The 13,288-nt window shown below is 44.0% G+C and overlaps 1 protein-coding gene across 4 annotated transcripts in view; it reads left to right on the top strand.

Moving 5' to 3' along the window:
- The window catches only part of PLS3 (plastin 3), a 117,100-nt gene that overhangs the window by 58,770 nt on the left and 45,042 nt on the right, over positions 1 to 13,288 (top strand). For all 4 annotated transcript variants that reach the window (XM_012934048.2, XM_004614475.3, XM_055122375.1 and 1 more), the window contains exons 2-3: positions 6,200 to 6,276; positions 10,123 to 10,206. In XM_012934048.2, the coding sequence (XP_012789502.1) occupies positions 10,134 to 10,206 (73 nt within the window). In that variant the 5' untranslated portion in view covers positions 6,200 to 6,276; positions 10,123 to 10,133. The remainder of the gene's footprint in view (positions 1 to 6,199; positions 6,277 to 10,122; positions 10,207 to 13,288) is intronic.

Below are 13,288 nucleotides of genomic sequence, written 5' to 3' on the forward strand. Positions count from 1 at the left end.
GACCCTTCTCGCTGATCTTCCTTCTCCCTTAGCCATCGGACCACATTCAGACCTTTAATGCAGTCCGTCTGCTTTTGACCCATGACCTTCAGCTACAATTGTGTGTATATCTTACCCTAGGCACAAGGCTCCAGCCAGTCTCCCCCCCCCCCCGCCCCCCAGTCTCCTGTAATAGCATCCTTTTATGTCTCTGTGCTTAGCATGCCTTTCTCAGAGACAACTTTCTGACAGATGCCTGCTTTCTGAGATAAAGTTCAAAGTCAACTCTGGCCAATCTTACCTCATGCCCTAGTCTTCTTACCCCCACCACTCAGGGCATATGGCTATAATTGCTTGGTTGTACGAATGTTATTTTTTTTTGGAAGAAGGGAGGTCATATCCAGGTTACTCCTGGCTCTGCACTCTGGAATTACTCCTGGCGGTGCCCAGGGGACCACATGGGATGCTGGGAATCGAACCCGGGTCGACCGCATGCAAGGCAAATGCCCTACCCACTGTACTATTGCTCCAGCCCCCCCCCCAAATGTTAGGTTTTTATATCTGTTTCCTTCACTACACCATCAACTGGTAAAGAAGAGTAGGGACCTTGGCTCTGATTTATCTGACCGCAGCGCCCAACACAGTGCCTTCAATGAAGGCCTGATGGATATAATAAATGAGGAAGTAGGTGAAGGAAATCATCTCAAAATTCTTTGGGAACGTGGAACCGGAGCTTGAGTAATCAGAGCAAGAGTGTGAGAGGTGTTGCACACCCATCTCACCTGGAGACTCGTGCTGTTGACTTACCTAACCCGGGGAGGAGGCAAAGTGGCAGTTTCTGTTGGTACAGGTAGGTATGTCAAGTGTGGGTGTTCCAAAGTACTGCCTGTTGGGGGTCTGGAAGGTGACGGATACAACCCTTATTTATTGGCCACTGTCAATGGTTCATACCTAGCAGCGTCTGGGTTGGAGGTTGGCTTTGGCTTTTACTTCTAGTGAAATAATGTCTTTTTTTTCATGTTGTCCATATGTGGCTCTCCTCGTCATGATACAAGCCTCAGGATGTGTTGCCAAATCTCTGACTTAAGTAATCAGTCTCGCTTTCCCAATTCTATTTACCTAGCCTGCTAGTGGCTAAGCTCAAGTGGCTGGCGAATATCCCCTGCTTTTCTCCTTTCAGTTTCAAGGAAACAATATAAAGTTCATCATCTTGATCATCCATGGAAAGTTCCCCAACGCGTGCTCTCCGCTTCTGAACCGGAGTAGTACCAAGTGACCCAGATATAGTAAATCGATTCATCAGCTGCATTCTCAAGGTGAACGGCCTTGAGGGGTGAAAAACCGGCACCCCTCTTCCTCTCCATTAAATCCCTTTCAGAATTTGAGTAATAGTTTCAGGTCGTTGTAGGTACACCTTTCTCTGAGATTTGTGGGAAGGGTGTAAGGATAGTTACAGGAGCCAGTGGCGTGGTTTCATAATTGCTGTATTGTTAGTCAAACTCTGTAATTAGGAATGACTTCATAGGCATAAGATTCCTCTAGGGGTGACGCCCTGAATTCATACCCAGTTGTACACCATATCCTTTTATGAAATAACAAACAAGCACGGTTTTGTTTGCTTTTCTTTTATTCCCTTATTTGAAACTCTGTTTTCCTGTGTCTCAGATGTGGGAGGAAGAGGGTTGCCTTTAGAGAGCAGGCAGGCGGGGCTGTCAAGGGGGAGACCGAATTGGGGGCCATATCAGAGTTCTTTGCAGATTCCAGAATCCAGGAAACGGCACGCCTGGGACGCTTTCTTGTATTGGATTTGCTAAATTTAAATGGAGGGATGAGACACTGTTTTCCAATACCAGCTTTAGTTGTCTCTCTCCCTTTCCCACCCTCGTGTAAATTCACTTTTGTGGGAAAACAGACTCAGAAAAGGACAAATGTCAAAAGTCAGAATCACATTGTGAAATTGGGGATATGCTTTTAGTCAGCAAGTAATATTTGCTCTTCACCTCGTCACTTTTCATTTTTTCGTTGCTCACAGGAATATGTGCGATGAAGAGGCATGTGGCAGTATTGACAGACTGTTAGCTGTTTTTTAAAAAATGGACTGAAATAAAATTTTCGTCTTTTTACAGTATCTCCTGTTATCTCTCAAGTTGTTTTTAAAAAATGAAGCTATGAAGGAGCCAAATTGAAACATAAAATTGGAGTACCGCACTTAAACTACTTTGGCTAGAGATTTACAGGTTTTTTAGTGAGGAAATAGTTTTATTGAAAAAACTTACTTAGAGAAATGTGAGATATAGGAGGGAGATCTGTAATACTCTGTAGTCAGTAATTACGGGGCAAATGAGATTACTTTACGTGTACCCCATTAAAAAGGGCTGTAGGGGAGAAAAATAGTTTCCCCTCTATCCTTCGGGTGCTTGCCTGAGACCATCCCAGTAATAGAAGACAGGTGAACAGGAGAAAAATATACTAAGTGTAGTAACATGTACACCTCCAGTATACTCAGGAGATACCCAGAGAAATGGAATAACTCTCTGCAGTGTGCTCTAAGTCTCCTCCTTAAATGCCATTTTCTGCTAAAGACTAGGATTTTGGGTGGGTACAGGAGGTTTCCGTAAAGACACAGTAAACAGGGGTTCATTGTGAAGCAGATTAAAGTTGTTGTCTTCTCCTACAATAAGATCCTTGGGGGGCATCCTTACAATGGGGATTTTCCTATATACATGTAAATATCTCTGACAAAAAGGTAACCTCCACCCAGCTTTTAGGGCCCCTCCTATGTTTGTTTCCAAAGTATGTCACCTTCCACAATTCTTATGCCAAAAGAGATTTAAGGTCAAATTTTGTTCATCTAGAATTGTCATCCCAGTTCCATCTTCATGGATTTGCTCGAGCAGGCACCAGTAACGTCTCCATTGTGAGATTTGTTCTTACTGTTTTTGGCATATCGGATACGCCACGGGGAGCTTGCCAGGCTCTGCCATGCCGGCGCAATACTCTCGGTAGCTTGCCGGGCTGTCCGAGAGGGGTGGAAGAATCGAATCCGGGTCGGCCGTGGTGTGCAAGGCAAACGCCCTGCCCACTGTGCTATCACTCCAATCCACGTTCTTGGCAGACCTTTGTATTTATGTCACTTGTTCACTTGTCATCTCGTTGCTCATTAGTTTACTCAAGCAGGCTCCATTAACGTCTCCCATTCGTGCCTGTCGTGTGCTAGTGTAGCCCAATGGTATCTGCTCGCTCCAGGAACAGGAAGAGCCTCAAACCATTTGTTCAGGGTCTTGATGAAGTTTGACCATCTCATAGGTGGGCGGCCACGCGGTCTTTTGATGTCCCGTGGAATCCAATCAGTAACAGCTGTCGTCTAGCGGTCGTCTCCAAATCGCATTACTTGTCTGGCCCATCTGATTTCGATGCCTTGTATTTATGTACCCTCTCTCAATTACTTTGGTGTTCCTTTTTTGCAGAATGGATTAAATTTGCTGTATGTTATCACGTCTTAGTTTACAGTGACCTTCACATGTTTCCTCCTTATTCTTGCTGAAGACCCCAGCAAAGTAGATGTTATTACCACCCGAGGAAACAGGCTCAGAGAGATTGAATGAACCCATTCATGGGCAAAGTGCTAGAAAGTGGCAGGGTTGGGACACCTATTAATGTCCTCTAATTTCACATCCAACAACCTTTTCATTATAGCATAGTTCTTGGGTGAGGTGAAACCCCTTTGGTAGAGAGCCTCAAGCTTGTATCAGGTGTGTACAAGGCAGACTTTTTTTTTGTCAGAGCGTCTTTTTGACTTTGAGAGCCCCAGTTTGGCAAGTTTTAGTTCTATAGTTATAATTTGTAGGATTGAAACTTAAAAATTTAAAAAAGAAATTTCCCTGAGCATTTCTGCATGTGACCTGCTGGCCCCAAGCACTAAGGAATAACTCTTGGCAGTGCTCGGAGGATCATATGGGATGCTGGGGATTGAATCTGGGTCAGCTGCATGCAAGGCAAACGCCCAGTGTACATACCTCTGCAGCTCAAGACAAGGGCTTTAAACCCTGTAACTTATCTCCCGGGCTCCTGCCATTAATTTGTGGGGAGGGGTAGGAAGTAAACTAGTGTCTTGACACCATGTCTGTGAGATCTGTGTGGTTATCTAATTTTGTAGGAGGAAGTAAAATACTTCCTTCCTTGTCTTCTTAAGAGGGAATTATTCTGCAATCTTTGCAGAGGCTTTCCCATCTCTGTACCTTTTATTGTAGCCACTAACACTTTGTGTCATAGAATTTTTTTCCCTAATCATCAAATATTTCTCTTCTTCGAAGACAAATACCTTCCGGGCAGGAACAAAGCGTATAATAGATGTCTCCAATATTGGCGATATTGTTAGCGCGAAAGCGGATTTCCTGTGCTGGTGGGTTCTTGAGAACTGTATGAAAGATTTGCATACAAAACTCGGAAGACTGAAAGTTAGTTGACGGTACAGAAGGGGTAGATGTCTCAGGCCTCTTCTTTACCCGTGAACGATGACCAGGTCCTGTCCCTGTGCTGCGCTCTATCCCATGTACGATGCCTTCCCAGTCCCAGGCGGCCAAGATGCCTGCGTTCCTTATGGTCGCTGGGGCCTCCAGCTGTACTCCTGCAGTTCCTGTTGTCGAATCCTGGTTTTCCTACTCTGCGGTCAGGGCCACATGCGCTGCGTGGTGAGAGCCCGGTGCTCGGTACCTTGTCACTACCTGGGTGTCTGAGCCCTGCCTGTACCTGTCACCGTCTGGCACACCTGTACAGGGCCCTGTGTCTGGGCGCCGCCCTACCTGATCAGGGTTCTGGGTGCTGGGTGCCGGGTGCTTGATGCCGGGTACTGGGTGCCCGGTGGCGGTGCAGGAGGAGAAGAGAGTCCTGACTGCATGTGCTCAGAGGGAGAGAGATGGGGCTGGGGGCTTCCTTTAAGCTCTCTCAAATCCCACCCCCAGCTATCCCATTCTACATTCTGATTGGCTACCTGTTCCATGAGTGGAGATTTCAAGTGCCCTGGCGCTCTGCACCTCCGCTCCTGATGTATCAGTAGTATGAGGAATGAGGTGAATGTGTGTTGGTAAAGGGGGACAGATATGAAGAGGCAAAAAGACTTTCTCCTACTGAGCCTGTTCCCTGCAAAGGGGAGAAAAGGGTCAGCAGGGATCCGGGCAGGGCTTGGGAGGAGGCTATGTCCAGAGCCTTTGAGTGACTGTCCTTCATAGACGGGATTTGGTAGAGTGAGAATAAAATCGATTGCTTTAGTTATTTTTTTCCTTCTGCTGACATTATTAATGATTTACTCTGTCCAAAGTGGAAAAAAATCTTTACAAATTGAAAAATGAAGGAGCAATTTGCGAGTGTGTGACTCTGTCTTCTTCAAACTTACTATGTTACTGTTCTGCATGGTGTCAGTCATGGAGAAGCATAATAGCTTTGTATGGGAACCACCGTTACTTAAAACAGACATAAAATTTGATGCAAATTTGAGTGACTTTTGTTGTTGTTTTGCAATGCTGGGGATGGAACCTACTACTGCATACATGCAAGGCAAGTGCTTTATTGATGAGCCACATCCCCGGCCCTTGCATAGTATATTTATACTCTCACGGGTTAAATGACATTAGTAATAAGTGGAGAACTGGACAGATAGTAGAGGGGTTAAGACAACTTGCCCTTCTTGCAGCTGACCCAGGTGCCATCAGCAGCACTGCATATGGTCCCCAGAGCAGTGCCAGGCCTTAACTCTGAGCACAGAACCAGGAGTAAGCTCTCAGCATTTCCAGGTGTGGCCCCAAATTAAAAAAACATTGTATGTGCATGCACACATGCACATAAACGTGTACTACTTTTAAACTCTAGGTCTTTTAAACTATTTTTAATTGAAAAACCGTGAGATACAGCTACAAAACTTTCATGACTGAGTGTCAGTCATCCACTGTTCCAGCACCTGTCGCTCCACCAGTGTACTTGTCCCACCACCATTATCCCCAGTATCTCTCTCATCCCTCACGCCCCCACCCCCGCCTCTGCGGCAGGCACTTCTCTTCTTACTCTCTCTCTCTCCTTTTGGGCATTAGGGTTTGCAGTGCAGATACTGAGAGGCCATCATGTTTGGTCCTTTGAATACTTGCAGCACACTTCTCCCATCCTGAAATTCTAGATCATAAATGTGTTTGACTTCATCTTTAACTGAGGATCTGTCTTTACCTTATAGATTCTGAAGCTATTCTGAAAGGTGTTTTTATCCAGCTTATCTACCCGAAAAAGTGTCTGTCTTCAGTGACATCCCAGGTAAGAAAAGCTTATGATTAGCTACATTCTGTTTTATGTTTCAATTATTTTTACAAATATCAGGTATTATACATGTGTATTGCATTGTGGGCTGAAGCGTTAGCACAGCGGTTGGGCTTTCGCCTTTCACGCGGCTGACCCGAGTTCGAGTCCTCCGCCCCTCTCGGAGAGCCCGGCAAGCTACCAAGAGTATCAAGCCCACTCGGCAGAGCCTGGCGTATTGGCTATGCCAAAAACAGTAACAATAAGTCTCTCAATGAGAGACGTTACTGGTGCCCGCTCGAGCAAATTGATGAGCAATGGGATGACAGTGACCGTGACAGTGATTGCATTGTGGTAGAACACAGGTGATAGCATCATGTGGTCATGTAAAATCTCATCAGAAAAGGAAGGTTAACAATATTTACCTCTTTGGGCTGGAGCAATAGTACAGCAGGTAGGATGCTTCCCTTCCATACAGTCGGCCTGGATTTGATCCCTGGAATCTCATATGGTGCCCAAGTCCCATCAGGAGTGATCCCTGTGTGCAGGCAGAGTCAGGCATAGGTCCTGAGGCACAGCCGGGTGTGGCCCCCAAAACAAACACAACCAAAAATTGAATAGTCATCTCATAGAGTTTTTAAAGGTTCAGGAAATTAATTCATGTATACGTTCATTCTATTCTATTTATTCAGTTCCAGTGGCACAAAATTGGTAAGTGAGTTAGTTTAAATTTTGTTGCTTTGTCAGGTGCCTTTACTGTGTGTTTGGGTTGGGATATATTCTAGACATGAGGACTATGGCTGTAAAAAAATACAGATCTGACTTTGGGCTCTTTTCTTCTTCTTCTTTTTTTTTTTTTTGCTTTTTGGGTCACACCCATGCTCCTGGCTCTGTGCTCAGGAATTACTCCTGGCGGTGCTGGGGAGACTATATGGGATGCCGGGGATTGAACCCGGGTTGGCCGCGTGCAAGGCGAACGCCCTACCTGCTGTACTATCGCTCCGGCCCCTTGGGCCCTTTCTTTGAGAGCTGCTCCATACCAAGTAGCTCTTCATTGCAACATGGTTAGTTTTGTGTTTTTTATCTGTTAGTAAAATTTAAGACATCGAATGTTTTTAAAAACAAAAATAACCAGCACATTTGGGGCAAAGAAATGATACTGTATGGTAGTCTGATGTGACTGTACGCCATTATATTGTGCATGTGCAGAGACAAATTATTTGGGAACTGTACTGTGTGCTTTCTTGTCATCTTTTCTGTGAAATTTCTTAAAAGTCGCTGTCACTGTCATCTCGTTGCTCATCGATTTGCTTGAGCGGGCACCAGTAACGTCTCTCATTGAGAGACTTATTGTTACTGTTTTTGGCATATCCAATACGCCACAGGGAGCTTGCCAGGCTCTGCTGCGCAGGCTCGATACTCTCGTAGCTTGCTGGGCTCTCCGAGAGGGGCGGAGGAATTGAACTCGGGTCAGCCACATGAAAGGCAAATGCCCTAGCCACTGTGCTATCACTCCAGCACATCTTAAAAGTAAACTTCCTAAAAAGATTCAAGGAGAGCAGGAAAGATAGTGCAGGGGTTCAAGGCCAACCACAGTTCCAGCCCTGCTGCATATGCTCCCCACCCCCCGCCTCCACTTATAAAGCAGATCAAATTAAAAGACAGGCTATCGGCTGCAGCGAGTAAGGTGCTTGTCTTACATCCCTGGTGGCACCCCATAGGATACCCCGAGTCTGCCAGGAGTGATCCCTGAGTGCAGAGCCAGGAGTACCCCCTGAATATAGCTGGGGTGACCCCAAAGAAAAAAATCAAAGCCCTCCAAAGCCAGGCAGTGCACTATCCATTTTCCTGCTGTCCAAAGGCTGCTCATAGGTTTGTATGTGGGACCCCTCCGTTGTGATGTAGACCTTCTTTCCATCACACAGGCCTCAGAGAAGTTCTCTGGAATGATGCATATTGTCAATATTGTGTGGCAAGAGGCAAAACCACAAATATAATTGATTAATATCAAAGGACTGGAGTGATAGCACAGTGGCTAGGACATTTTCCTTGCACTCAGCTGACCCGGGTTCGATTCCTCCGTCCCTCCTGGAGAGCCAGGCAAGCTATCGAGAGTATTCCATCTGTACGGCAGAGCCTGGCAAGCTATCTGTGGCATATTTGATATGCCAAAAACAGTAACAACAAGTCTCACAATGGAGACGTTACTGGTGCCCGCTCAAGCGAATGGATGAGCAATGGGACGACAGTGCTACAGTGCTATTAATATCAAAGGTATTATTTGGGGGGACTGTGCAAGAGGGGCCAAGGCCCCTCTTAGCCATTCTAGGTCAGACAGGTCAATGCAAAGGCCCAGCAAGATGCTTCAGCTTTTTGAGTTCTCTCCCTGGCCCTGGACTACGTTGTTTTTTTTTTTAATTTTTTTATTGAGTCACCATGTGGAAAGTTACAAAGTTTTCAGGTTCAAGTCTCAGTTATACAATGCTCAAACACCCATCCCTTCACCAGTGCACATATTCCACCACCAAGAATCCCAGTATAGCTCCACCCCGCACCCCCACACCCCTAGCCCCCCCACGCCTCTAGCCCCCCCCCCACCTGTGTAACTAATAAATTTCACTTTACTTTCACTTTGATTGCATTCAATATTTCAACAAAACTCACTATTATTGTTTGGAGAGTCTCTCCCCTAAGGTCAGACTGGACTACGTTTTTTTTATAATACTAATCTACTAATGAGAAGAATGAAATTCGTCGTCACTCACAAGATAGCATTTCTCTTCATCTGAGTTCAAAGTTAATGGATCTTAACACCAGAATTGCAAATGTCAGGGTTGGAGCAATAGCACAGTGCATAGGGAGTTTGCCTTGCACTCGGCTGACCTGGGTTCAATTCCCAGCATCCCATATGGTCTCCCGAGCACCGCCAGGAATGATTCTTGAGTGCAGAGCCAGGAGTAACCCCTGAGCATCGCCAGGTGTGACCCAAAAAGCAAAAAAAAAAAAAAAATTGCAAATGTCTATCTATACAAACCATACTTAACTGGGGACCATACAAAAACAAGGCATAGTTTAGATTTGGCCCCTAGGGAATAGTTTACTATGTTATTTGGAAACCTGTTTTCGTGATGAATGATTTTAAAGTGGCTTCGTGGTTACGGGAGGCAGCTCTACAAGGCGATACATATATTAATAAACCTTATTGTTCATTAATATTCTTCAACAATAAGGTTCATTAATTTATTGTGGCAATCATTTAATGATATATACATATATCAAATCATATTGTATATCTTAAACATACAGTATGTTATGTATAAGTTATATAGGATAAAATGATAAAACAAAAATAATTGCTAAGGTAAATGAAGAAATGAAGGAGAAATAAAAATAGTTCTATTTTACATGGAGTTTTGATTGGTATAATCTTGGCTTTCAGTTTTGACACATATAACCAAAACTTTCTATTTTGTGTCTTTTTCCTCATTGCTGGGGGTTTTGATGCCTCATACCTTTTGAAGATAATGTTAAGATTTATCCATGATGGGAAGATTTGGAAAGTTTAATTTTATAATTATGTTTATGATATTACAGATTGAGCCCAGGCTCTCACACATGAAAGGCTTGTACTCGTATACTGAGCCACAATCCCAGCCACTCAGAAATATTTTTATGTGACTTACTTGTCGTAAATGATGACTTCTAAGACTTGTTAATTCTTTATTATGGCTATAATCACAAATATAAAAACCTAATATAATTGTCTTATTTTTTTGTTATTTTGGGGATAAAACTGGTTTAGTCATTTGCAACTCCATATACATTATCCCTTTTCTATTGAAAATCTTTTTTATTTCTCTTTAGGTCTTCTATAAATGGGTGACATGGCTACCACTCAGATTTCCAAAGATGAGCTTGATGAGCTGAAAGAGGCCTTTGCTAAAGTTGGTGAGTAATTTTTGTATTGTAACAAGAGTAAAATAATCTTTATGTGGCCCTTGTCATTTATTTCTCTCAGAGCTTGTGTACAAGGTTAATCAGAAATCTCAGGATAAGACAGTTAAAATAGATGGGATAAGGTTTTGGAAATTGCACTTGAAACTGTATTCCTTCTAATTACATGTCTTATCTGATATACTCAAGTTTCCCAGACCTTAAGTCTGTGGCTCCTGTGGCTCCTGAGATTTTCATGACAAACTTTGTGTTACTGTATTTGTTGAATCATTTCAGTTTTCTAGGAGTGAGTTTGGTACTTTCACCATGCTCTCAGTTTGACTCGTGAAACTGTTAGGAGACGTGAGAAAAGTTTTCCTACTTAGCTCAGTTTTCCTTTTTCCCATGGATTATTTGTGTCTGGATAATGGACACTGCCTTCCCTCCTGATACTAAATTGCAGCATCAATATCAGGCGGGAAGATAGTTCATACTATTTTATTTCTCCTTGAGCATCATATAGGGCAAGAGCGATAGCACAGCAGGTAGGACATTTGCCTTGCATGCAGCCGACCCAAGTTTGATTCCTCCACCCCTCTCAGAGAGCTGGCAATCTATCGAGAGGATCCTGCCCGTACGGCAGAGCCTGGCAAGTTACCCGTGGCGTATTGGATATGCCAAAAACAGTAACAACAAGTCTCACAATGGAGACGTTACTGGTGCCCGCTCAAGCAAATTGATGAGCAACAGGATGACAGCGACAGTGACAGTTGAGCATCATATAACTTGTCTTAGAATTGAGCACCTATGGAAGCAGTATATTGTATTTACATTTCAAATTCCATCACTCAGGTCAAGTCAGTAGAAGACAGTAAACAGGATAAGAACTGATTCCTGCACTCAAGAGTCAACATGTGCTTAGAAAGACTATTACTACTTAGGATTTCCTTGATTAATGTGTGTAAAATTAGGTCGTAATTACGATAGTTAAAGTAGAATCTAGTCTTTCACCTATGTTGAGAATTTCATTAGTGAAAACAAGGAGGTGAACATCACTACGCCTGTACATCTCTAATCAACACTTAACACTAGACCCCAATCTGAGTGGCTGTTAATAATCCTGTTAGAACTCTGACTAGAAAAGGAATATTCCTGGATCTGACGCATGTGTGCCTGAAAAAGTTGACTTGCCATGAATACTACTAAATATTAAAAAGAATAATACCTAGAAAGTGGGTTGAAAGTGTGGGGACAGGGGCCAGAGCAATAGTTCTGCAGGCAGGGCGCTTGCCTTGCCTGTGGATAACCCGGGTTGGGTCCTAGGCACCCTGTATGCTTCCCCCCAGCACGATCAGGTGTGACTCCTAAGCCCAGAGCCAGGAGTAAGCCTTGATCACCCACAGGTGTTACCCCAAACAACTCCCCCGACACCCGACCCTGCCCCGGCCAAATGTAGACACGTTCCCAAGGACTGTGGTGGAGGAATATCGGTACTTGAGCAGTGGGTATGGTATGGTGACATATTTTGAAGAGGTGTAAAACTGTATTCCTGGGGGCCGGAGCGATAGCACAGCGTGTAGGGCGTTTGCCTTGCACGCGGCCGACCTGGGTTTGATTCCCAGCATCCCATATGGTCCCCTGAGCACTGCCAGAGGTAGGTAATTCCTGAGTGCAGAGCCAGAAATAATCCCTGTGCATCACCAGGTGTGACACAAAAAGCAAAAACAAACAAATAAAACAAACAAACTGTATTCCTAAAACCATATAGTCTTGTAAACCATCATGGCCTCCATAAACAACTGGAGAAAAATATCTTGGCTGCAAGATTTTTGTTTTGTTTTGTTTGGGGGCCACATCTGCTTGTGCTGAGGGCTTACTACTAGCTCTTTGCTCAGGGATCAATCCTATTGGTGCTCAGGAGATCATGTCAGTGCCACGGATTGATTTGTATGTCACATGCAAATCAAGCACCTTACCCTCTCTGGCCCTTGCCTACAAGATTTTTAAGTCTTACTCTTTTTTTGTGGTGGGGGGGAGTTGGTCACCCAACAGTGCTCAAGTCTACTCTTGGCTTCTGCACTCGGGTCGAACCTGGGTTGACCATGTGCAAGGTGAGCACCCTATCTGCTGGGTTCAAATCCCAGCATCCCATGTGGTCCCCTGAGCACTGCCAGGGGTGATTCCTGAGTGTAACCCAAAAAGCAAAAAAAAAAAAAAAAGAAAGAAATGTTTATTATCGAATATGGTCTTTGTTCTTATGCGCAGCTTTAAAAAAATTTTTTTTTGCACAGAGGTTACTCCTGGCTCTGCACTCAGGAATTACTCCTGGCCGTGCTCAGGGGACCATATGGGATGCTGGGAATCAAACCTGGGTCGGCCGTGTGCAAGGCAAACGCCCTAACCGCTGTGCTATCACTCCAGAACCTTATGTGCAGCTTCTTGAGAATACTTGTATGCATTTTTAAAAATAAAAGCTAATGCAATAAAAATTTACTTAGCTGGGTAAGACTATAAGATTTTGTTATCAGTTTTAAAAAAGCTTAATTTGGGGGTGGCGGTGGGGAGATAGTTTACAGGGCTATTCATTCTCAGATTCAATCCCTGGTACTGTGGTACTGTAATCTTCTGAGCTCCATAGGGTGTGGTCCCCAAACAAAGAAAAATAAATAATTTAATTGCCCCATGAAATCTAAATGACATAAAGAGAGCTGACCAGTTAGCTCCATCAATGAAGCAGAATAGGACGCTTGAAGTGAGGGACCAGTTAGAACTTGACTTACAAGAGAATATCATTGTGGAGCTATGGTGTTATTTTAAATTTTACCTTGTTAAGAGTTTGTAGTATACTGACAGCTTCCCAAAGGTCAGAGATGAGACTGCATGTTTTCTCAAAGTTCCGTACCAGGTACATATGCCTAAGAAATAAAATAGGAATTCTAGAGACCAACATTCTGCCTATTCCACACATTGATAATTTGAAATCCCCCTCTCGGTGCACATGCCATGTTCTCAAATATTAATTGGTTGAATCCCAAGGAAATAGACATTATCTTCATATACTGGGCTTTTTGTCACTGTAAACTTAAAAGGGGCTTTG

This window comes from Sorex araneus, chromosome X (genome assembly GCF_027595985.1).
Source record: "Sorex araneus isolate mSorAra2 chromosome X, mSorAra2.pri, whole genome shotgun sequence".
NCBI classification, from domain to species: domain Eukaryota; kingdom Metazoa; phylum Chordata; class Mammalia; order Eulipotyphla; family Soricidae; genus Sorex; species Sorex araneus.